The following is a 25401-nucleotide window of genomic DNA, read 5'->3' on the forward strand; positions in this document are numbered from 1 at the left end:
CCACACATTCCTTCCAGAGCCCTTCACCCCGAGGCTGCTTTATGGCAGCAACCATAAATAACTTCCGTCCTGAATGAATAAACTCCCAGCCAGCAAGGCTTGCCAGAGACGCTGGGCTTGGCTGCGAGAGCAATTCCATGTCCCCTCTCTCTGACCCTGCAGCTGAAATGTTCCTAGGCTTATCTTCGGTGGCTCCCTCTCTCCAGGCAGCTGCTGCAGCCCCGTCTGGTGGTGCCAGACCCCCTCCAGCTCCCATCCCATTCCCCACACTGCCCCCGCCCCGCCCCCGGAAGCACCTGGAACATTTAGGTCTTCTCTTCGGCCACAGTTCCTTGAAAAAGCCAAGAAGGCCCAGCTGACAGCCCAGAGGCACTGGCTGGTTCTGACTGATCTCATTGCATGTCTATGGGGAGGAGGAGCTAGGAGACCCGGGGTAAGTCTTTTATCTTCTTTAGGCCTTAGTCTTCCCATCTGGGCGATGGGATCATCTCTAAGGCAATGTTTCTCAAACTAATCTGCTTGTGGGATGACTTGCCAGGCTCTGCCCTGGGAGATTCTGAGTAGGTTTGAGGTGGGGGTGGGCGCTAAGAATTAATTAGGTGGGGGAGGTTGTCATGTCTCTTTAATTTCTTTAAAAATTTGAATGCAGCCACCCCCAGGACGCCTTTTCTTTCCCAATGTTTCCTTAACTCAAATATCGACAGACCTTTCTCACCTAACAATTTGGGCAAGGTGGGGGTTATTGGCCCCTGGGTGAATTTTTACGTGTTTATACACTTTACCTCCCAGATCACTGTAAAGAATACTTCCATCACCCCATAAAGTTCCCTCATACACTTGCCAGGCTGTGCACCTCCCTGGGTACCATTTGGAAACAGGACTTTTCCTGCAATCACCCAGAGTGATTTTTGTGGTCTGGGCTATTTGGGAAGATCTGGTCAAAGAACCCTTCCCAGCCCAGACATTGTTGAATTGTGACCTCTAGACTGGGGGCTCCCGAGGACGAAAAACTGCCAGCACCAATCACTGCTAGGGAGTGCACAGTGACACTCCTGAGGCCTCATACTGATTTATTAGGCTGGTGAATAGGGGAGCTATAAAGGGTATCTCGGGCTTTGGAGCTCAGTGGGGGTGGGGAGCGCTCCTGGGTGAGCTGCGGTGGGAAGAGTCTGGAACAGGGGTGACCCCTGGGTAGGGCCCACGTGGAGCCCTGTGAAGGCCTGGCTCTGCACCTCCCATCGGTGTAACCCTGGATCCTCTTCACCACGGCCCCCTGCGCCTTTTTTCCCTCACCTGGAAAGGGGGATGATTGTATCTAGCTCTCAGTTAATAAGGATGAAAGTAAGGTCAAGTATGGGCTTCCCAGGTGGTGCAGGGGTAAAGAGCCCTCCTGCCAGTGCAGGAGCTGTGAGAGGTGCGGGTTCATTCCCTGGGTTGGGAAGCTAACCTGGACTAGGAAGTGACAACCTACTCCAGTACTCTTGGCTTCCCTGCTGGCTCAGACAGTGAAGAATCTGCCTGCCATCTGAGAGACCCAGGTTCGATTCCTGGGCTGGAAAGATGCCCTGGAGAAGGGAATGGCAACCCACTCCAGTATTCTTGCCTGGAGAATCCCATGGACAGGGGAGCCTGGCGGGCCATAGTTCGTGGGGTCACAGAGAGTCGGACACGACTGAGTGCACACAGGCGAGATGAGGTACGTCACATTTCAGTGCCTGGCCTGCCTCTGGGGTCTCCTAAATGGGAGAGAGGCGTTAGGAGGAAAAGGCAGCAGCTCTCTGATGAAGGAACTGACCAGCATCAGGTAGCTGGGGAGTGATGGAGCTGGGACTTGAACCAGACTTGCTGGCTGCGGGACAGCTCAGAACGGCTTTCCTGATAAGCCTCATTTCCCCCCATCTACCCTGCCTATATCATTAGGGTGTGGTGAGGATCTGATGCAAAGTGAGAAAGAAAAAGATTTAAGGGAGTAATGCGATGGGTTTCCTGTATTCATAGTGAGCCCAGGGGCTTTCTGTCGCCAGGAGAAGGGTCCCTCCCTTGGCAACAAGAGGGTAAAAGCATCTCCCCCCACCAACCTTGGGTGCTTTGCTCCATGGAATCTGAGGTGTCCCAGGAGGCTGGACGTATAATTGGAAAAGGCCTGGTCTCTCAGGCACCCAGGCCCCATGGGTGTGCAGTGGCTTCACCTCTCTGGACCTCAGCTTCTGAATCTATAAGCCGGGAACTATAATCACCATCCTGACTTGAGAGGTTGTCGGAAGCCAAAGAAAAATGAAGGGCTTCCCTTGTAGCTTAGTTGGTAAAGAATCTGCCTACAAGGCAGGAGACCCGGGTTTGATTCCTGGGTTGAGAAGATCCCCTGGAGAAGGAAATGGCAACCCACCCCTATTCTTGCTTGAAGAATCCCATGAACTGTAGCCTGCCAGCCTCCTCTATCCATGGGATCGCAAGAGTCGGACACGACTTAGCAACCAAACCACCACCACCAAAGGAAAATGAAAAGGGAGTTGGGGACACTTGGGAAGCAGGAAAGGCCCCTCTAGGCAGGTGGCGGTTTAGCGCCCTCCAGCCTGTGTGTGCTGCCTCTCTGGTGATGGCTGGGTTTGCACCCCTGGCTGAGGCTTGACTGAAGCCTCCTTGCTGCCCTGCAGGGCTGGTACAATCCCAGACCTGAAATAGTGCTGGGGTTGGGGTTACAGCTTGTGATGGCCAGTGGATCCGGGTTCAAATTCCAACTCCATCATTACACCTCTGACCTTGTTTTTCCTTCATCAGGAAGTGCTCAGTAAGAACAGTTGCTCTCATTCTGGACATGGGTTCACCTCTCTGGCTGATTCAGCGCAGACACAGGTTCCTGGGCGTGGAAATGGGTTGGAGCAGCAGTTGGTGCTGGGAAAAAACAATTGTGCAATTTGTCCTTCCCTCATGGCCTTTTCCCCTTTGGCACCAGTGGGTTTGCTTTCTGGGTCTATGAGTCTGTTTCTGTCTTGTGGGTGGGTTCGTTGGAACCGTTGTTTTGAATTCCACTTGTAGGCAGTGTTGATGGTGTTTGTCTGTATCTGACTTGCTTTACTTGGTATGATGGTCCCTGGGTCCATCTGCGTTGCTGTGAATGGCACGGTTTCATTTTTCTTATAGCTGAGTAATATTCCTGTGTGTGTGTGTGTACCACATTTTCTTTATCCATTCATTTGTTGATGGACATTTGGGTTGCTACCATGTCTTGGCTATACATTTCTTTTTAAGTTTTTAGGAATTATCTTTTGGCAAAGCAGAATTATCCAATACATTAGTGTTTAAAAAAAAGAAAAAAGATCATGACCCCAGGTAGGGGTTCCTTTCCTTCTGTGCTTTTATCCCACAAGGTGCCCAGCACAATGACAGACACATAGTAGGTGCTTTTCCTATCCTAGCTGGTCAGGAATCTCCAGGAAAACAGAAGGTGTCTGTTCTGTTCCCCACTGAGTCCTTAGTACCTTGAATAGAGCCAGGTACCTAGCTGGTGCTCAGTAATGTTTGGGCATGAAGGAGGAATGGCCAGGCCTCAAGTCGGGGTGGACTAGCCTGGAGGAGGAGAGCTTCGGGGATTGTCCCTCCTCCCGTTTCACCCCTCCTGGGCTAATCCCCAAAGATTAACCCCAAGGAGCAAAGCCAGGTCAGGGCCACTGACCCAGGGCTTTGGAGCAGGCGTCCAGGGCTCGTGTGACTGAGTGTTCCGGGTTGTGGTGGCTGCTCTGTGGGGGCCTCTTGGCTCAAGATGGCCCTGCTGTCCCCCACCCTGGACCTGGTCCTCACAGCGGTCCTCAGCCTCCTCCTCCTGGTGCTGACCTTGGCCTTGGTCTGCTTCTTCACCCGTCTGGCCCGGCCCCTCAGGTAGGGCTCGCCCCAGGCTGACTCCCGCCCTGCCAGAGATCCTGCCCTAGATTCGTGTGGCTTCTGTTTGCTCTTGTTGGGGGGAAGGGTGGGTCGCTCTCCCTCTCGGTGGTGGGGAAACCAAGGCCCCAAGAGGTTGAGTCCGCTGGAGACTGAATCGCGCTTGGCCACGGACTAGCTGAGAGCCTTTGCTCGGGTTCCTGAACCGTAAAACGGGATCTAACGGCACTTGTTAAGTGGGAACACAGATGTACACTGTTGTTAGCACAGGGCTGGATCCGAGTGCCCAAGAAGCGCTAGTGATTTGTATCAGTCCTGTTACTCTGTCGTTTGACCTTCTGAGGCCCGATCCAAGCTGGCTTTCTGCCCAGCTTCAAGGGGCCCCAGGGCCCTCTGTCCCAGGATGCTGAGTCAGTCCTCAGGGCCAAAGCCCAGCCTCCGCTTCCTCCCCTAACCTACCAAGTAGCTGCTCCTCCCGCAGGGCCGAGCCCAGCCAGGGCTTCTGCACGCTTGCTGTGCATAATCAGGGCACGTAGCTGGGAGCCTGGCAGAGATGGTCTGGGGGGGAGGTGGGGGGCGGGGGTGGTGTGGGACCTGGCACACACCCCGAGGCTCCATTCTGAACTGGTAGAGCACTGGCAGAGGGTGGTGGGCAGCCGGGGTCCCTGCAGCCGTGGATGGAGCCCCAGGGAGCCCATCGCCCAGGGCCACCCACCCGGAAGCGGACTTGGAGCCTCTGAGTCCGGGTGGGGGCCGAGAGCAGGAGCCAACACGGGCGGCTGGCCCTGGGGTTTCCTAGGGAACCCTGGTTTCCTAGATTCTTGCCTCCTCTCCTTCCCAGGCTGAGGCAATGGGGAAAAGGCACCTGTTTGTCTTCAGAACAGACTTTTCTCAAAGCCACAGCCCTGGGGCCAAAATTCAGAGCATTCCATCCTGAATCGTGAGACTTTGCATCTTAGTGTTTACAGAGCCAATTCTGTGTGCACGAGGTTGGGAGTCAGGGATGGGGAAGAGATGGGTCTTCACTCTTACAGAGCATCAGGCCAGCAGAGGAAAGAGACAAGAATAGCCAGGCAGGGCCGGCTGAGCCTTGGAGAGCTCCTGGGGCCTCCTTCACTTTCTTTTTTCCTCATTGATGTGTATGCTGTGGACCTGTGGTGCAGACGGTTGAGTAAGTCCTAGTCCTCAATGTACGGGCTTCTATCATGAGCTCAGGTTTTGTTTTATTTGTTCATATTCCCTTCATCCCTGCTCCCCAGTCCCAGTCCCAGCCATTCTCCAAATGTCTTCATGCCAGTATGCTTTAAACTTCAGAGTTGGACATGACTTATTGACTAAACAGCAACAACCATCATTAAGAGTCACGATATATACTCCCGGGTCGGCTTCCGTCACTCAACCTCACCTTCACAGGAAGCATCCCTGTTGATGTATATTCTTCTCAATCATTCGTTCTCATTGTTGCGTAGATTTCCTTCTCATGAACCCATACGGTGCATCTATGCATCTCACCAAAGATGGACAGAGTTTTGAGGCCGTTATGAACAGGGCTGATGTGAATATTCTTACATACGTCTTTTGGTGAACACATGTGCATTTCTGTTGAGGCTAAATGGGTCAGAGGGCGTATGTGTGGTGTCCCCTTGATAGATACCATCGGTTTACCACAGTGGTTGTACCAATCTATGCCTACCAGCGGTGAACAGATACTCTCGTAACCCCAATCCCTTGCCAACACTTGGACTTTTCCGCACACAAAGAGGGAGGATTTGAGGGTGATTCCTCCCTACCTCCAGCTCTTAGATCACTGAGTTTCAACTGATGTAAATGTATACTGTACCAAGCACTGGAGTACAAACAAATACGGCAAGGTCCCCGCTCTTAGAAGCGCTCTGTGTGGTGGGTGACATGGACCAGGAAGGAATTACTTTCAAAACAGAAAGTACAAGCAACACAGCATTGTAAAGCAACTATACTCCTGTAAAAATCAAAAACAAAACAGAAAAAAGCAGAGAAGCACATGCTATGATTGTCTTGATATTGTATATCAATTTAACTACTTTTTTTTTTCTGATGGTAGAACAGACTCTAGTAATGTTTGGAAACTAAAGCAGACTTAAAGCATTGACAGTCATCCGAAATCCCACCACTCAGAGTTAAGTGCTGTTAGATGGAGGACATTGCCTTTCATTCCCCGAGCTTCCCTTCCTGCGCTGCCTCCCCCTGCTCTGCCCCAGCACAGGCTATCCGGCTGGATGACATGGCTGATGCACGCTGGGTGCTCTGTGGGACGGAGAGCTGGTGAGCCCTGTCTATGGGCACCAGAATGCCCCAGGCACCTTTTACTGATTCATTCAATTTGGCCACACTGAGGGGCATGTGGGATCGAGATCAAACCCATGTCCCCTGTAGTGGGAGCGCAGAGTCCTGACCACTGGACTGCCAGGGAATTGCCCCTATGCACCCTTTTAGGCTTGAATCAAGAATCAAGATCCCTTTTCCAGGAGTAGAGTGGTTTCTTATGTCACATGCCACTGTTGTGGTAGAATGCTGTGCTGTTTCCCATAACAAATGAAATAATCATTTTTATCTTGGTTTTGGTGAAAATAGTAACATTATTTTCCAGTGCAACTCTTGCCGTTTAAAATTCCTCATCTTCCAGTAACATGTATACGCAACAGGGTTAGTACATTTCTCAACAGAGTTAGTACACTGCTCAGAAATAGTCATTCACAATCTTACTACCCATAGAAAACCACAGTGAACATTCTGGTATGTCTCCTTTCAGTCCTTTTTTAAAAATTACATTTTAAAAAAATTATAAAGGTGACATCTCAACACAGAAGGAAACTTTGGAAAAACAACAATGAAAAAATAATCAGTCATCTAAAATGTCACTATCCAGAAATGATCACACTTGTAAGCCAATCTTGTCGTGTATGGCGCTTGTATAGTTTTTATATCTCTTGCCGTAAATAACAAGCTATAGAAGAGATCATAGCAAATATCGTTGTCCTGTAAGAGCAAATGTAGGTGTCCCTATGAGAAAAGGTGAACTCTTTGTTTTGTCTGTACTTGGGACATGGGTAATTCAAGGCTGAAGACAGATGTTCCAGAACAGAGCTTCTCACAGAAGGGTCCATGAGCCAGCAGCCTCAGCAGCATCTGGGAGCTTGTTAGAAATGCAATCGGGGTCTCCGGGCCAGGGTTGGGGGTACTGGAATCTGTTTCAACAAGCCCTCTGGAAAATTCTGATGCATCCTGCAGCTTGAGGAGCACCACACAGAAAAGCTAAACTCTGATGGCTTCTGGGCTTCAGATGGGTTGAAAGTGGGCCTTCACTTGAGGAATGAGAAGGGACCAGCTGGCAGCACAGAACTTATTTATGCCTCTACAGCTCTTTGTGTGGTTAAGCTTTCTGAGGGAGGGACCACTTCGATTTGGCATCCTAATGCTAGCCTCCTGTAATAAGTGGGAAATGAATGAGTCAACAAACAAATAAGTGAATGAACAAATGACCTCTGGAGCTGTGACTTTCATGCCTTTCTTTTTTTTTTAATTTCTAGGATTGGAACATCAATTAGCTGCTGACCACTGGCAGCCCGCCTTTCCCACCCACATCCATCACACCTCTGGGCTCCAGAGAGAAAGCAGGTCTTGGAGTACGCCATGATTTCACCATTCTTAGTGCTGGCTATTGGTACCTGTCTTGCCAGCTCCTTAGTGCCAGGTAGGATTGGGGACAAGGGTGGATGGAGGGGGAGGCCTGGTATTGCTGGGATAGGATGAGGGCAGTGTCTATGGTCAGGGTCGTAGAGTTACCCACAGTATTTAAGAGCTGGAAACAAATGTTCAGAACAGGAAATCCCAGCTACTACATGTGTTTGTGCTGGAAAAGTCAGTCTTTTTCCTTTTATATTATTCTTTAATTGCTGTTTCTAGTCTCTCTTATCTCTAGCAATCTGAAATAGAACTTTTACTTTATAAAGTCGTCTATAAACCCCTGATAGAACATTTCTTTATATTTTGTAATTCTTGCTTTAAAACTCACCTTCAAGGAGTTTTATTCATTTTTTTGTTTTTGCAGTTTATGCTTCCTATTGGAAACTCACATGAAAGTGTTCCTACAGTGTATATTCTGTTTAATTCTTCAATCAATCCTGTAAGAGTGTTTATGTTAATTTCTCAGTCTGGGGCTCTTGCACTTTTAATTCAGGCTCAGATTTGGAGTATTTTGTAATTTGATTTATTTTTGACTATGCTGGGTCTTCGTTGCTTTGCATGGGAATTCTCTAGTTATAGAGTGCGGGCTCGGAGTCGTGGTGCACAGACTGAGTTGCCTCACAGCATGTGCAGTCTTCCCAGACCAGGGTTCGAACCTGTGTCCCCTGCACTGGTAGATGGATTCTTATCCACTGTGGCACCAGAAAAGTCCTTCAGATTTGGAATTGAGTTCACATTTCATGACTGGCTTTCTCTCTCCAACTCTTCCATATCTCCCAGGCAAAACATGTACCTGAAAACAGTCTCAACTGTTTTGTGTCTGCTCGGGGACTCCAAGGGCCCCTCAATATCAGCTCGTGTTTGCCTTCATGGTTTTGAATCCCGTCTTAATTTCTGCCTCCTGGGAACTTCCCTTCTGCCCCTTTTTTCTGCGTTCTGCCTTTTTCCCCTTCTGCCTTCCTTTTTCAAGCTGTACGCTATGCTCAATTGTTTTTCCCCTCAGCATTTCAGTGTCTTGTGGTAGAAGGGGGAGTCTTCCTTGGCTCACTCCATCATGTGACTGGGAGTCCCCCAACTTGCCTTCCCTGAGCCGTGATTTCTCCATCTGCTCAGTGGAGATTCTGATCTCTCCTCCTTAGGGCTGCTGTGGGAATTATAGGGGACAGCCACAGTGTCAGGCAGGGAGCAGGGCCTCATGGGCAGAATATATTTCAACGGATGAGGAAGTTGGGGGGCAGAGAAGGGACTGGCCCTCCCAGGTCACACAGCACGTCCGCAGCAGGCCTGGGGACTGAACCTGAGCTGCCAGGCTTCCAGGCCGTTGCTCCTGCTGTGATCGCATGATGCCTTTCAGTGTGACTGCTGGGGGCCCAAGGTCACTCTAGGACTGAGTTCTTGCTTTCTCAGCACTCACAGCCCTCTTGGGTGAAAGACGAGCAGGTGGATGAAACATGAGAAGATGAAAAAGCAACAAAATGAAAAATCTTCAAATATTCAGCTCTTTAATTTTTCGTATCTGCTTCATTTTAGTCATTCTGATGGGTGTGTAGTAGTGTTACATTGTGGCCTTTTCCTTTTTTAAAAAAATTAGGGGACTTCCCTGGCAGGCCAGTGGTTAAAACTTTACCTTCCAGTGCAAGGGGTGTGAGTTTGACCCCTGGTCAGGGAGCAAGCTAAGCTTAGCTTAGCTAAGCTTGACCAGCTAAGATGGGCAAAAACTCCAAGGCTGTAAAACAAGTGATAAATTGTAACAAATTCAATAAGGACTTTAAAAATGGTCCACATCAAAAAAAAAAAATCTTTAAAAAAGTAATTAGGTGTAACTTACAGCAAAGTGCATTGGAGAAGGAAATGGCAACCCACTCCAGTGTTCTTGCCTGGAGAGTCCCAGGGACAGGGGAGCCTGGTGGGCTGCCATCTATGGGGTCGCACAGAGTCGGACACGACTAAAGCAACTTACCAGCAGCAGGAGCACAAATCTTAAATATACAGCTTGATGAGTTTTGACATATTTTGGTACCCATGTAACCATCACCCAGATCAACAAAGGACATTTCCAGTCATGGGACGCCAAGGGCTTTCCTGTGCCACCCCCCACTCCGCCCCAAGCAGGGAAGAGGAAATGACTAGGCTTCCTCTTGCTACCTTAGACGAGTTTCGCCTGTTTTGGGGCTTCATGTAAATGGACTCCTATAGTACGTACTGATAAGTACTCTTCATGTAGCATTCGTTACAGCACAAGGATTTCCGAGTGTCCTTTAATGGTCTCCGAAAACAATAGCCTCCTGATGCTCAGTTGTCCAAAGCCACCGTTGCTTAAACCAGTCCTCAGACCACGAAGTCAGTTTGACATCCACCAAACCCTTCTTGGACCCTGGCATAGCGCTGGTGAGAAAGACAAGGGCTGTGCCTTCGCCAGACTCCCAGTGCCCCGGGGAGAAGGCAGAGCAGGGAACTGGCAAACAGGTAGAGGGCTCACCTGGAGAAGAAGCAATGGCAACAGGGGGCCTGAGTGCAGCCTGGCTCCAGGGCGTGTGCCAGGGGCCGGGGGGGAGGGCAGGAGAGGCAGAAGTTCATCACCACCCAGATGGCACCCAAATGGCCAAAGAAGCTCCTTGACCAAAGCCTCGGCACTGTGGTCATATGTGGGAGGAAGGCAGGAGGGAGATTGAAACCCGCCCACAACTAGTAGGTCCCTGATCAAAACCATTAGCCCGCGGAGTTGGGAGTTAGTAGATGCAGACTCTTACATATAAAATGGATAAACAGCAAGGTCCTACTGTATGGCACAGGGAACTGTATTCAATATCCTGGAATAAACTGTGATGGAGAAGAATATGGAAAGAAAAAAGATATGTCAGTAACTGAGGTTCGTTCCAGTAGTCATGTATGGATGTGAGAGTTGGAGTATAAAGAAAGCTGAACACCGAAGAATTGATACTTTTGAACTGTGGTGTTGGAGAAGACTCTTGAGAGTCCCTTGGACTGCAAGGAGATCCAACCAGTTCATCCTAAAGGAGATCAGTCCTGAATATTCATTGGAAGGACTGATGCTGAAGCTGAAGCTCTAATAGTTTGGCCACCTGATATGAAGAGCTGACTCATTTGAAAAGACCCTGATGCTGGGAAAGATTGAAGGCAGGAAGAGAAGGGGATGACAGAGGATGAGATGGTTGTATGGTATCACCGACTCGATGGGCATGGGTCTGAGTTAAGCTCCGGGAGCTGGTGATGGACAGGGAGGCCTGGAGTGCTGCTGTCCATGGCGTCACAAAGAGTCGGACACGACTGGGCGCCTGAACTGAATGAACTGAGTCACTTTGGTGTGCAGCAGAAGTGAACACAATGTGGTAAATCAGCTATACTTCAATTGAGAAAAAACAACAACTTCTATTTGAAAATCCAAGTTTAAAAAAAACAAAACCACTGGCCAAGGGCACTTGCCCAGGCTTTACGTCTTTCAGTCCTAGAACTGCCCGTGAGTAGCTCTGTCCTCTTGTTTTCCTGGAACAGAAATTCAAGTGACAGGAACTTACATAAATGCGCTCAGCTGGATGGAAGGACCATGGTCTCTGGGCTTCAGCAGGAGCCTCCAGCCGGGAGGTCTGAACTTGGGGAGCTTCGAAAGAGAGGGTTGGTGCTGGAGGCTGCCGGCGTGAAGGTGGTGGGCTAAGGGATTGGGGTGAGGATGGGCCCGCTGGAGGGGAGTGGGGCACGGATGGCTCCCAGGCTTGAGGTGAGAACGGCTTCCTCCCGTGTCCCTGCCCCACGCAAGAGCACTGCCACGCAGTGTGGGTTTCCGGCTCCTCTGCGGCTCAGATCTCAGGATGTTCAGTTTCCCCATTCCACAATGTGGAGGAGGTAATGGTAGCCTCTCTGTCAGGCTGCTGGGGAGGGCGAGGCACTTGGCACGAGCCTGGGCGCCGTGCGTAAGAAGGAAGCGCTGTGGGGGCGTCCCTGGTAGTCCAGTGGTTGAGAACCCTGCCAGCGCGGGGGTCATGGGTTCAGTCCCTGGGGTCGTGGGTTCAGGACCATGCAGGAGGATTCCGCACGCGGGTTTCTTCCAACGAGAAGCACTCTGCAACGAGAGGAAGCACAGGTGCAGCAACAAAGACCCAGCACAGCCATAAGAAGGGAAAGCTGTGCTCTTCACCCGCACTACGAGCCTGGGCCTGAGCTGGGCCAAGGGCTGAGGCCTGTGTCTTCAGCCGTGAATGTGTAACACGACCCTCCCACCTCTCATGGCCTCTGCCTTCCTTCCGGGCAATGGAGGCCACTGAAAGAGAATCCCCAAGGAGCGCCCTTCTCGAGGCTTCTGTGCCTGGATGGGCAGATTTGGTGGGGCCCAAGCACAGAGGAGAAACCAACAGGAGGTGGGAGGGCCCTGACCCCTGTGGACAGGGATCTGGGGCCTCTTCTTAGAAGGAAAGGGGAGTGCGGGTCTGGCGTGGAGTTGTTGGGAGTGGGGTGTTGATCCTCTCCTATAGGTCCGTGTGTTGCCTTATCTAATCCTGTCCTCATGAGACCCTGAGGGTGCAAACACCCACATCTGACGGGGAGGAGACTGAGGACCAGGGAGCTCGGCTTCTCCGCACAGCAACTGCTCTGCGAGGGCTGTCAGGCACTGGGGTGTTCTTTCCACTGGAAAATGGATTACTTAACCCATGGACATGGTGGCGGGGGCGGAGAGACGGAGAGAGAAAAGAAGACATTCCTGGTTTTCCCAGGAATGAGGGACCCAGAGCATCTTCTTGGCCAGTTTACGCTAACAAGAGTGAGGCTGTACCTGGCTCCTTTTAGTTTGTTACGGTAAACAGAAAGGCAAGCCTTACTTTCCAGCCCTGCTAAATAGCTGTTGCTGAGTCAGGCTCCTGACGAGCCTACTTTAATGAATAAGCCAAGCAAAGTTTATAATTGATAGCTGGGATATATCTGGGAGTTCCTGCTGTTGGAAGTAGCTTGTTCTCTTGAATAGGTTAAACATTACCCTCCTGATTGTGCGCGCACTGTTCATTTGCTGCCTGAGTACAATGTCTCTCCACTGGGTAGAAGGAAAGAGTGTGGGCTTTGGAGTGAAGCCCAGCTCTGCCAGTGTCTGCCAGAGCTGTGTGGTCTTGGGCGAGTCGCTTGGCATCTCTGAGCCTTGGTTCCTCCACTCTCGGGTGTGGGGAGAAGACCCAGAGTCCTCAGGCTTGTTTGGCCTGGCAGAGGCTGGCAGACCTCAAGATGGCTGTCTGGGATGGGGCAGCAACTGCTTGCTGTGCTGACTGCAGGCAGCCCTGCCATCACCATGAGAAGTTGGGGTCTGTAATGGCTGGGGGAGCTGCCCCGCTCCTGCTGAGTAACCCTGCCTCTCTGTCTCTGCAGAGAAAGAGAAAGATCCCAAGTACTGGCGAGACCAAGCTCAGCAGACCCTGAAAAATGCCCTGAGGCTTCAGACTCTCAACACCAACGTGGCTAGGAATGTCATCATGTTCCTGGGAGATGGTGAGGTCTGGGGGCGGGTGGGGGTGCTGGGGGGCCAGGCAGAGGTGAAGGGGGCTGTGTTGTAGAGGCTTGGGCTGTGTTGTAGAGGCTCGGGCTCTGGGGGCATGTTGCAGAGGATGGCGGGGGGCAGGCTGTGGGCTCTGAAGGTCTAAGGAGGGAAGGAGGAAGGTCATGCTCTGGTGCCCCCTGCCCGACCTGCCTCGGCCCCAGGCTGGGGGGCTGTTGGGGGCCTGAGAGACCTGATTGAAGAGGCTGGGGGCCCGAAAACCTGAGCTCCCAACCCCCTGACCTCCACCACAGGCATGGGCGTCTCTACCGTGACAGCTGCCCGCATCCTCAAGGGTCAGCTCCACCACAACCCTGGAGAGGAGACCAAGCTGGAGATGGACAAGTTTCCCTACGTGGCCCTCTCCAAGGTGAGCTCTAGCCCCAAGCCTTCCACCTTCCAGGAGGAAGTGAAGGGAAGTTGCTCAGTCGTGTCCAACTCTTTGCAACCCCGTGGACTGTAGCCCACCAGGCTCCTCCATCCATGGGATTCTCCAGGCAAGAGTACTGGAGTGGATTGCCATTTCTTTCTCCAGGGGGATCTTTCCGACCCAGGGATTGAACCGAGGTCTCCTGCATTGCAGGCAGACGCATTATCCTCCGAGCCACCAGGGAGTAAAGGGCAGGGGCCTGGCTCCCGCTGGGCCCCTCAAGCCCACTGACAAGGTGGTCAGCCCTCCCGGGGACTCCGTGGCCCCGCCGTGGAGAAAGGACAGTGGTAGCTGCTTCCTAAGACTTTGAGGATGTCAGCTCCCTGGTTTTAAGATCTATTGACGACAACAAGTGTAGAGAGAAGGGCACACGTGTGCAGGGTGACTTTTCCACCAACTTTCCACGTGTCTGTGTGACTAGCATTGGGGTTGAGAAGCTGAACGTGATGGTAGCCGGGGCTCCTGCCCCCCAGTCCCCTCCAGTTCTTGCTTCCTGACTTTTGATGCCATAGATCAGCTGTTCCTGCTTTTGCGCTTGATGAGAATGGAATCACGCTGCATGTACTCTTTGCACGGGGCTCTGTGATGTTCATTTCTCCCAAGGCGGCTCAGATGGAAGCTGGTAGCTCTGTCACGGGGGTTGTCGTTGGTAATGCTGGGGGTCCTCTAGACGCTGTGGGCAGATAGTTTCAGGGTCCCCATCAGTGGTCTGAATAAAAGGAAAGGAAAGTGATGTCGCTCAGTCGTGTCCAACTCTTTGCGGCCCCATGGACTGTAGCCTACCAGGCTCCTCCGTCCATGAGATTTTCCAGGCAAGAGTACTGGAGGGGGTTGCCATTTCCTTCTCCAGGAGATCTTCCTGACCCTGGGATTGAACCTCGGTCTCCCACATTGTAGGCAGACGCTTGACTGTCTGAGCCACCAGGGAAGTCTGAACAAGGGGTTCCCCATTTCCTCCTCCTAGATCCTGCCTCCCCCTCACTTTCCCTCCCCTTCCCCAGCCTCCCTCCCTCCTTCAAGAACTTTCTCCCTTCTCCACACTCACCTGCCTCCTCCACCCCTTGCTGGCTCCGGGAGCCCCAGACCCAGGGAGAGCTGACCCAGGTCTCACCCTCTGCCCAACGAGTCTCCATGTGCTAGAACACTGCGTTCCTGCCCCTTCCTGTTACCCTGGCTGCCAGGGTGTGGGGAGGGAGGCAGGAGGCAGGCAGCTAGGGGATCTGCTGGCTCTAGGGGTGGGGGGACCTCGGTGGGCAGCAGGGTTCAGCCAAGACCGCAGGAGGCCTCTGTCTCCCTCATGTCCAGGCTCCGTGCTGTGAGTGGGGTGGGGGGCAGCAGGGTGGACCCAGGCCGGGCTGTCTCCTGACCCTCCTTTTCCACCTGCAGACGTACAACACCAACGCCCAGGTTCCCGATAGCGCAGGTACCGCCACCGCCTACTTGTGCGGGGTGAAGGCCAATGAGGGCACCGTGGGGGTGAGTGCAGCGACCCAGCGCTCGCAGTGCAACACCACTCAGGGCAACGAGGTCACCTCCATCCTGCGCTGGGCCAAGGACGCAGGTGAGTGGGGCGAGCTGTGCGGAACGGGGCCCGGCTCTGTGACTTGTCTGGGCCTCAGTCTTTCCAATTATACAGTGGGGAGAGAGGAGAAAAAGAGGCTCGCCAGGGCCCTCCCAGCTCCCATGTTCTGGGACTCCGCAAGCTCTTCAGGGACTCTCTTCCGTGACAGCGGTCTCGCGGCTTAGGGGCTTACTCAGTGTGGGTTTGCTCCCAGCTCATTTCCCTGAGTCTATTTGTTTGACTCTAAAATGTGCTTGAAAACATAGCCCCTCGTAGGTTCAGCGTGAGGAAGGTGAGGGGTCTAGCCCAGCTCTGGTCTCATGGGAGTCCAGCAGCTGTCTACCCCTGTTCCTTTCCTCCTTGGAACTGGGAGGCACCAGGATGCCCCCGACACCGGAATCGTGGTGTGAGCCCGGCTGATGCAGGTGGCAGAGCCACACTCCATCTGAGAGCCCTTCGGAGGGGCCCCTGAGTTCTTGCAGGGCAGCCAGCGGGCTTCCTGCAGGGCTAGGACTTGGGGGGGTCCTTGGTGGAGGGGAGGCTCCCGCCTAGGTGCTCATGCTTCAAGGGTCCTCGGGAGTGGGGAGGGTCACAGAGGCAGAGGGTCTGAGCTGTCTGGCTATTTGGAAGCCACCCACCCTGCCATCCCAGGTAGCTCAGCGCAGAAATGCAGGAGACTTGGGTTCCATTCCTGGGTCAGGAAGATCCCCTGGAGGAGGACGTGGCAACCCACTCCAGTGTTCCTCCCTGGGAAACCCCATGGACAGAGGGCCCTGGCAGGCTACAGTCCATGCGGTCAAAAAGAGTCGAGTGGCTGAGCACACGCATAAGCCTGCCTTCAGTACCGGTGCGGAGCCTGGGGCCCAGGCCGACAGCGGAACTGGCCCGTCTTCAGCTAGTTGAGGGAAAGAGAAGACAGCTGGCTTGGACAGCACTATGTCCCGATGAACCCCTCCTCCCCAACTCCTCAGGGAAATCCGTGGGCATCGTGACCACCACGCGCGTGAACCACGCCACCCCCAGCGCCTCCTACGCCCACTCCGCTGACCGGGACTGGTACTCGGACAACGAGATGCCCCCGGAGGCCCTGAGCCAGGGCTGCAAGGACATCGCCTACCAGCTCATGCACAACGTTAAGGACATCGAGGCAAGTGCGGGGCGGAGTATAGCCGGGGCAGGGCGGGTGAGGTGGGGCCCTGGTGGGCCTGAGGCCTCAGGCCCAGACTGGCCCAGGAGAAGTGGCTTGGCCTGGCTCTGCCCTCACCTGGGAGGGCTCCCGGCCCATTAGGGGATTTGCGGTTGGGGCAGGGAGGCCTGTGGGATTTCACCACGGTGGGACTGAGGGATGAACCCTGAGGTGGCCGCCACCGTGCCCCGAGAGTCAGGCGCCCAGGGATTATTCTGTCCATTGGGAACTGGCGCTGCCCTGGAGCGTGGGGGTGACACAGTACCATCTGAAGGGAGTACCCACCCCGTACGTTCCCACATGCATGGACAGGAGTGAGTCCCGTGCACTCAGGCAGTGTACCCAGAGAAAAGGTGATGTGCAAGCCGTGGTTGGAGCAGGCTCTTACTTTAAAACTTGGGGTCACGTCCTTGGCCTGCTGTTTGCTAGCTGTGTGACCTTGGGTCAATTACTTAACCTCTCTGAGCCTTCCCTTCTACAGCCCTTTTGTGAAATGTACCTATAAGCCCATTGCAAGATCTAGATAAGATAATCCCTGTAAGAGTTTAGCGCCGGGCCTGACGCCTCATGAGTGTTCAGAAGGTGGTAGCGTTTACACAGGAGCAGCCGTGTGTCCCTGCCCTGAAACACGAGCTGACGTATGGAGCAGGCTTAGCGCGCGCCCCGGTATCATCCACCTGACGCTCAGATGGGCCCCCAGCCTCTGTTTCTTAAATGAGACTCTCTAGTTGGTTCCCTTTTCGAGGTTTTGTTACCTACCTTGTTGGGGGGAGTGCTGGTGAGGAGGAGAGGACCTCAGCCCCTGAGCTTAGAGTGGGGGTTCAGGGGGGCTCAGAGAGAGAGCCCCCAGGCCCCTCCTGCTCCATCTGCTTCTGCCCCCCCAGACTAACTCCCTGGCTCCCAGACCCCCCATGCCATCCCCCCAATTTCTAAGTGCCACCTGCGCCTCTTTCAACCTCTCGTTTCTCTTTTCCGAGCTGTGGATTGAGCTGCGCTTCTCGGGATGTGTAGTCCTCATGACCAGCTTCTAGCGAGCGAGTATCTCAGGCAAAGTGCCCTTCTGACTTTGCGGGTACCCGACGGGTTGCTTCCCTCTCCCAAGCCTCAGTGTTCCCACCTGTGTAGCAAGAGCAGAGCGCGCCCCCACCCCCCCACCCCGCCTCCTGGGGCTGCTGGAGGCCGAGATGAGGTCATGGATGTGAGAACATTTGTTGTACAAGTGCAGGGGGTAATTACGGGACTGCTCTTGAGAGATTTGGCGGCAACCGCCTGACAAGGGGACAGGAGCTTAAAGGAAGGCTTTGCTGGCAGAGGATGCAAGGGCGGGGGTTGCACCCCAGCCTGAGTGAGGGGGTACGGCCTCTGGGAGGCCCACCCCGACCCCCATCTCCTCCCTCAGCCCCCCCGTCCTCCTCTGCTTCTCCATTGCTACCCCACCACAGAGCCCCCCACCCAGCACCCCCAGGCTGCACACGAAACAAAAATGCTGGTGTCCGCCCTGAAAATAAATATCTTTTACTAAAAAAAAAAAAAGAAAGAAAAAGAAAAATGAAAGACACAAACCTAAACCCCAAAGCCAAACAGCAAGTCTGTTATTTGGGAGTTTAATGAGTGTGTGAAGTCCCTGCCGGGGCTGGAAATGACGAGGCTCCCGGCAAGAAGATTGGGGCCTTCATTTTCCATTCTGAAAATGCCAAGGGGTCAGGTTCTGTGGGAACAGTTTGGGGGGGCAGGGAGCCAGTGACCCGGGGTCCCCTTCTCCTTTCTCTCAGAAGCCTGCCCCGCCCCACAGAGCACCCGGCCAGAGCTGGCCGTGAGAAGCTTGCCTTCACGGAGCCACCCTGAGCTCCACTACTGCTGGCCGTGAGAATGTCTTGCAGGGGAAGCCAGCCCCGGCGGCGGGGAGGGGGCACCTGGGATTGGACTGCTCGCCACTGCGTTTCCTCCTGGGACAGTCCTGTGCGTGGGCTGTCCATCCCATTTAATAGATGGACACATGGAGCCAGAGAGCTTAAGCGCCCGGACCTTGGTCAAGATACAGCAGAGCCAGGATTCCAACTCCAGTCTGACTTCAGAGGCCTTTCTGGTTTCCCCGGACCCAGGATGGCCCTGTATCCACCACCTGCCCCCCAGCCTGGACTCCTGGCTCCCTGTCCACCTGGTGGAGCCTGGGTTCTGAGGAGGTTGCCTGTGAAATGCCAGCCCCGGGGACGGTGGGTCTAAGGCCGGCCTTCACTGGACTCTGTGCTCCCGAGGTGTCAGCCAGGGGCAGCGGCCTGGGCTGCCGCCTGCGGTAACAGGAGGACACCGGTGTGGTGGTCACCACAGGCGGCGGCTGTTATGCCCTTGGCCCCCGTTTTAAAAATAGTCAGGACTTCAAACATGGACTCCCAAGGAAAACAAACAGCCCCGCGTCCCGTCTGCCTGCGTGGGTCAGCGCGGTGGGTAAAATTAGCCTGGCGGTGACTACACAGACGTGGGCGCTGGCCCGCTGTTTGCCAGGCTCCCAGCTGGGCTGCCCCAAGACCTCCCTGGCAGAGGCCTCTCGCCTCCCGGGTGGGGGCGAGGAGGCAGCTCTCGGTTGGAGTCCCCATCCTCCGCTCCATGGACACAGCAGGAGCTGGAAGGGCCTTGGGTTCACATCCTGGCTCTGTCCTCTGCAGAGGAGGCTGTGTGGCCTTAGGGGAAAGAAATCATATTTCTGCACCCATTTATTTGGAAAAGAGGGGTCATGGGTAGCCTTGCAGCCTTGTGTGATGCTGTACAAGATCAGGTATCTCGAGTCCTTTAGGGCTTCCCAGGTGTCTCAGGGGTAAAGAACCCGCCAATGCAGCAGACTCAGGTTTGATCCCTGGGTCGGGAAGATCCCCTGGAGAAGGAAACGGGTAACCCACTCCAGTATTCTTGCCTGGAGAATCGCATGGACATAGGAGCCTGGCGGGCTACAGTCCCTGGGGTCACACATGTGGGACAGGACTTAGCGGCGAAACACAGCAGCAGTCTCAAGTCCTCAGTGCCCGACACACACGCTGTAAGATGCTATTGCTCTCACGCCAGCCTAAGTTGGTATTGGGCTTCTGGAAAGCCAGGTAAGGGAGGTTAGTGCCAGTACTGCACTCTGAAGCCCAAACCACAATCCCAGTAGACTCGTGATTTCATTCCCGGCCCAGCCAGAGGCGCAGAGGCTTAGGGAGAGGAGCGCACACGGAGCCAGGATTCACCATGCCAGGGAAGCGTCCACTCCGCCCGTCCCCTGGGGAGCCCAGTTCTCCAGGCGGACCTCTGGGAACCTCCAGATGGCATGGCACCCCCGGGGTACTGATGGCTGTGTCCCCTTTAGGTGATCATGGGGGGCGGCCGGAAGTACATGTTCCCAAAGAACAGAACCGATGTGGAGTATGAGCTGGACGAGAAGGCCAGAGGCACGAGGCTGGACGGCCTGAACCTCATCGACATCTGGAAGAGCTTCAAACCGAAACACAAGGTAGCCTGTCCAGGGGCCTGACAACTGGGTGGGGAGGTGCTGGGGGGCGTCCTTCTCTGCATCTGTTCATTTCTGTAGAATGGGTTTGTAATTCTTAGCTCAGGCCCAGAGGACCTTACAGGGGTCTGAATGGCACATAGTAGGTGCCCATTGATTCCTTCCTTCAGGCAGTGAGGAAGAGGGTGGGTCAAGGAATGACCTGCGTGGACATGCAGCCCACCTGCACTCCTACTGAGTGCGGGGCCCCTGGCCAGGCCTGGGATGCAAAGGATGAATCAGATGGTCAAGGAAACGTGGAACACTGTGCTTGGATGGCAAGATGCCCAGGACCTACGGGAACCCAGAGGGGACAGACCACAAGTGAGGGGCTGAGAAACCCCGAAACAGGGGCGGGAGGAGGAGGCCACGGTGGGGGCAATCTGGCAGGCCGCGGTGGCAGGGAGGGGCCAGAGTCAGGGCACGTGCTGGCTAGGGAAGGGAGGCCAGAGCGTGGGAAGACCTGGGCACTGGCTCCTGAGAGCAACTCCGGCCCGTGAAATCCATCTGCCGGCCACAGGGCCTGGGGCAGCTGGGGTCTGGAAATGACTGTGGTTGGAGCTGAAGACAGTGGGGAGCAGCCTGGCAGCCGCTTTGATGTCACTCTGGGGTTGGGTTTCGGAGGCTTCCAGGCCTGGTCCCTGGGGAGGCCTTGTGGGATGGGGCTGGGCCAAGACTGAGGTGGGGGTAGGGATGGGGAAATGGTCCCCTGGGGTGGGTGAGGGGCAGGACCCAGCTGCTTTGAACTCTTCCCGTGCCTTCTGAGTCAGCTCTGGCTAGACCAGAGCCCCTCCCCGGCCCAAGCCTGAGAGACACTGCCATCCCCAGCCGCTGTCTCTCTACCTGGCCCCCTGGGCATGAAGCGAGGGACGGCGGGGAAGCCCCACTTTCTTAGCCTTCCTACCTTCCTTCCCAGAGCAGCCCCGAAGGTTTGAAAAACCTCGGATCCCGATGCCATCACCCAGAGAAGGCGAGGAGCTCGCCTAAGGGCACACAGCTGATTCCTGGTAGTTCAGGACCCCACCCCCCAGTCCAGGCCTGAATGGCACCCTCTCCAGGCAAGCTGGCCAGTCCCTTCCCGTGGCCTCTGTGCCCTGGGGAAGCTGTACTTCCTTTACTACCCCCTTAGCTGGGGTCCCCAGGCAGAGCTAGGGCCTTGCTCCCTTCCCGGCTCTGAGAACACGCACAGCCCACACCTCTCAGTGAGTGCTCAAGGCCCCTGGTAACCTGTGCCTTCCTCTTTGCTCCACAATCCTCCCCCTGCTTGGAACTCTATTCCCTGACTCCAGGTTGTTCAGTTCTTACTTGTCCTCCAAGTCCCTATTAGGACCACCAGGCAGCCCTCCCTGGTCTTGTCTCTAGGTTCACAGTGCCCCTGGTCTCAGAATTCTCATCACCTCGCATTACAATTACCTGTTTATTTGCCATTTCTTGAAGGCAGGGATGGTAGGTCCTCAGAGAGGAACTGTTAAATGACTGAAGGACACATGTGTGCCCCAGACTCTGAGACCAGCTGACTCCCCCCAGTCCCAGCATGACTGACGCTGGCCCTTCCTTCTAGCACTCTCACTATGTCTGGAACCGCACTGATCTCCTGGCCCTTGACCCCCACACCGTGGACTACCTCTTGGGTAAGTGGAAGGGGTGGAGTGGACATCCAGCTGGGTGCCCTGGGGCCAGGGCTGTGTGAGCCAGCACTGGGGGACGAGGCCCCAGCCACCACCACCCCCTAGTCCTTAGGGACCTTTGTCCCAGGCTCCAGGATCTGGGAGGGTTGAGGGAGGGGTTCTGGTTCATAGAATTAGATCTGAAATTTGCTGGCTGTGCAGGGCGAAGAGCTCCATTGAGCACAAAGGGAAACAGAGCTCAGAGAAGGGGCCTGCTCTGGCAGGCCACACAGTCCAGGTGAATTTGAACCCTAGCTGGCGCTGGGACTTAAATCCTTGGCTGTGGAGCCAGGGGACCCAGAGCCAGCCCTGCGGAACTGCCAGGGCAGAAGCCAGCTAGATTGTCTCCACTGATCTTGACTGAGAGGGGCGGTTTGCCCCCACCTCCTCAGGGACTGGGTAACAGCTGTGGGACCAGGGGCAGCTCCAGGTGAGGTGGGACGAGACCCTGAGTACCACCATGCAGACGTCTGGGTCCCCATTCCCTCCTGGCTGTTGGGCCAAGCAGGTGGTGGCAAAGTCCCCTGCAAGCCTTTCTCAGGGAACACGGCCCCTGGGTCCTGGGCGTGTCCTCGGAGATTCTGGGCTTAGAGCAGGGCACCCGGAGGATCGCTCCGACACACCCAGCTCTCTGCTCGCCTGGGCCCCACAGCCCACGCTGCCTGTAGAGGATTATGCCTCTACCCGCGGAGCATAAAAATTCCATGTATGGCTGAAGAGCCAGGTTGCTGGGTTCAAATCCAGCTCCTAGCACTCATGAGCTGTGCAACTCTGAGCAAGTGATTTCTCCCCTCTATGCTTCGGTTTTCTATAAAATGAGGACAACGAATCCTCTGTACAGCGGGTACAGTGATCGGGCCTGCCTCAGTGTTGTCATGAGGATTAAATGAGCTAATGTATAAGTTACCTCTGTGGCTGCATAACAGAGTATCCCAAAGCTTTACAGTTTAAAACGAGAGCAAACATTTACTCCTTCACGGCTTCTTTGGGTCGGGAGTTTGGGAGTGGTTTAGCTAGGTCTCTCAGGAGGCTGCGGTCCCCGAAGGCTTGACTGGGGCTGGGGCTTCCAGGGTGGTTCACTCACATGGCTAATAGTCAGCATGGGCCATTGGCAGGAGGCCTCAGTTTCTCACTGCATGAACCTCTCCATTGAGCTGCTTGAGTGTCCTCACAACATGGTGACTGGCTTTCCCCAGAAGGTAGGAGTATGCAAGGCAGAAGCCACAGTGTCTTACACTCGGGCCTGGAAGTCACACGCTGTTGTCTGGACAGTATTCTGTTGGATACACAGGCCAGCTCAAGTCAATGAGGGAGGGCACATGAGTGTGAATTCCAGGAGGAAGGGTTATTGGGCGACATCTCGGAGGCTGGGGCCCAGGTGCTTCCAAAGCACGCAGGATGACATGTGGCCCAGAGTGAGCATCTCTTCACTGGAGCTCCTGTTAGGCTGCGTGCACGCAGGGAAGGGCAAGGTGTTCTAGAAGCACGTCCAGGACTGGAAAACAGCAATCCAGGACATGTGGAATCTTGTGAGATGAGCAAGGAATGGATCTCTCTCCTTGTTTCACGAGGGGAAAGACACCACACTCAGGGAATAGCAGAGACAGTGACCCCAAACCTTCTTCTGTTTCACTATATAAGCACTGAGCCCTTCAAACCTGGCATGGAAACACACACCCAGGCTGTCTCGTTGAGGTCGGGACACAGTCCTCTGCCATGCCCAGGGCCCTCCAAGGCTCGGATGGGCTGATAGAGTGGAATCCCAGGTCTCCCATCAGCAGCTGAACGTAGCGAGTTACGGAACACCTGAGCCTCAGTCTCCTCCTCTGTGAAATGGACACAGTGCCCCCCTCACCATGGCGAGGCTGAGAGGACGAATCGTGTGTGAGAAGCCTCTGCTCCCCGAGACACCCACATCCTCCTGGCTCCTCCTCAGGTCTCTTTGAGCCGGGGGACATGCAGTATGAACTCAACAGGAACAACGTGACTGACCCTTCACTCTCCGAGATGGTAGAGATGGCCATCAGGATCCTGAACAAGAACCCCAAAGGCTTCTTCCTGCTGGTGGAAGGTAGGGGGCCCAGACCTGGCTGCAGGGCTGCATCCCTGGGAGCATCTAGGCGGGTTCAGGGGTCGGGTGGTCAGCTCTCAGAGAGCACTGTCCCATTTGGGGATGAGCAGGGAGATTCCCTTGGGGAGGATAGGTCATGAACGAGAGAGGTGGAGAGAAGTGGTGGTGCTGAAGCTTCTAGCCCAACAAGCTCTTCTTCTTTGGGTGTAGAGATGGCACATCCGGCTTACCAGTCCAGGAAGGCTTCCTGAGAGAGGAGGCAGGTTTCTTCCTTTTGGAAATTCCTCCCCAGAGCCTGTCTCTGGAGGAGTGTGCAGGCCCCTCAGCTTCACTCCTCCCCAAAGACAAGTCTGCAAGCCCGTGTAGTCAGAGGTGCCCTGAGCAGCTGCCTGGCTGGGCCCAAGGACACCGGCCCAGGGTCGACCAGATGCCCATTGGTCTGTGGATGCCCTCACAGCTGGACAGTGGACCTCTGTTGTGACTAGGCCCATGTGGGGCCAAGGTCAGAGAGGAGAAGGCCCAGGGCAGCCCCCGGGTGTGTCCCAGGGGCCCCAGGGCTGGGAGAGCCAGACCCTCAGGAGGCAGCAGTGCTGTCTGCCGACACTCCTGGGGTTTCAGTGCTGTCTTAAGGCCCTGGACTTGCTGTCTGAGTGCTGCCACCCACTGGCTTTTGTGACTGTTACCTGTGCATTGCTGTAACTTCTCCAAGAAGGACTATTAGCATCCATTGCGTCCAGAGACGTAATGTACTTGGAAGGGGGCCCAGCAGAGAATAAATCCTCAATGCTTCTATTATTATCATTATTATGATTGCCCAATAGCTAAGGCGATCACAATAGAAAGTAAGAGGAAATGATAAAGTCTCTGGAATCTTCCAAAGTTCTAACAACTATTCATGTTCTGCCTGGACACACACACATGGACATACTTGCACACATCCTCCCACCATACATACACACACACTCGGGCCCTTCCCCCCTCCAGAGGCCAGTGGCCGCCAACCCAGCTTGGCTGCCTTCTTGCCAAACCCTGGGGTTCCCACTCAAGCACGGCGGTCTCGGCCTGGCCCTGAACGGGCCTCTGACGCTGAGGAAGCAGCCAGGAACCAGTGGTGGCGAGCACGAGCTCCCCCGGGAGCGGTCCTCTTTGTGAGCAGGGCCAGGACCGGGCCGGCCAGGCCAGCTGCTCCCAGAGCCACAACAAAGGAGGGACCCACCCTGCCAGCCGGCCAGGCCTGCGTGGTGAGCCCAGGCCAGCAGGAAGGCAGGGCGGCCAGGCGCCCAGGCTCCGGACCCTCAGAGTTGGGAGTGTCCACCCAGGCATCATCTTCCTCTTAGAGATGGGAGGTGCTCCCTGCAGTCAGTCTCAGCTGTGATCTTCAAGCCAGGCTTCACTGAGCCAGGCCTCCTCTGCTCACCTGGGGGAGGCGGCTCACCATGGGGTGCAGGCTTTTCCAGGCCGGTATGGAAGCCTGCTGTGGGCACTGCCCAGGCACCGAGGGCTTTTCCCCTCTAAGAGTGTGCTTCACACTCGGTAATTTGGAGTGATTCCCCGAGAGCTCAGTTGGTAGAGAATCTGCCTGCAATGCAGGAGACCCCCGTTTGATTCCTGGGTCGGGAAGATCCCCTGGAGGAGGGATAGGCTACTCACTCCAGTACTCTTGGGCTTCCCTGGTGGCCCAGCTGGTAAAGAATTTGCCTACAGTGCGGGAGACCTGGGTTCAGAAGATCCCCTGGAGAAAGGAAAGGCTACCCACCCCAGTATTCTGGCCTGGAGAATTCCATGGACTGTATAGTCCATGGGGTCGCAAACAGTTGGATACGACTGAGCGACT

General features: G+C 54.7%; 1 protein-coding gene across 4 annotated transcripts in view; it reads left to right on the forward strand.

Annotated features, from left to right (window-relative positions):
- Positions 1-25401, forward strand: part of ALPL (alkaline phosphatase, biomineralization associated) — a 65148-nt gene that overhangs the window by 36578 nt on the left and 3169 nt on the right. For 3 of the 4 annotated variants that reach the window (XM_040229513.1, XM_040229511.1, XM_040229514.1), the window contains exons 2-9: positions 7443-7606; positions 12967-13086; positions 13387-13502; positions 14949-15123; positions 16095-16270; positions 19650-19793; positions 21391-21460; positions 23433-23567. In XM_040229513.1, the coding sequence (XP_040085447.1) occupies positions 7546-7606; positions 12967-13086; positions 13387-13502; positions 14949-15123; positions 16095-16270; positions 19650-19793; positions 21391-21460; positions 23433-23567 (997 nt within the window). In that variant the 5' untranslated portion in view covers positions 7443-7545. Of the gene's footprint in view, positions 1-328; positions 434-7442; positions 7607-12966; positions 13087-13386; positions 13503-14948; positions 15124-16094; positions 16271-19649; positions 19794-21390; positions 21461-23432; positions 23568-25401 lie in introns of those variants that run through there. The other variant, XM_040229512.1, reaches the window with a different exon arrangement.

This window comes from Oryx dammah, unplaced genomic scaffold (assembly GCF_014754425.2).
Source record: "Oryx dammah isolate SB20612 unplaced genomic scaffold, SCBI_Odam_1.1 HiC_scaffold_27, whole genome shotgun sequence".
Lineage (NCBI taxonomy): Eukaryota > Metazoa > Chordata > Mammalia > Artiodactyla > Bovidae > Oryx > Oryx dammah.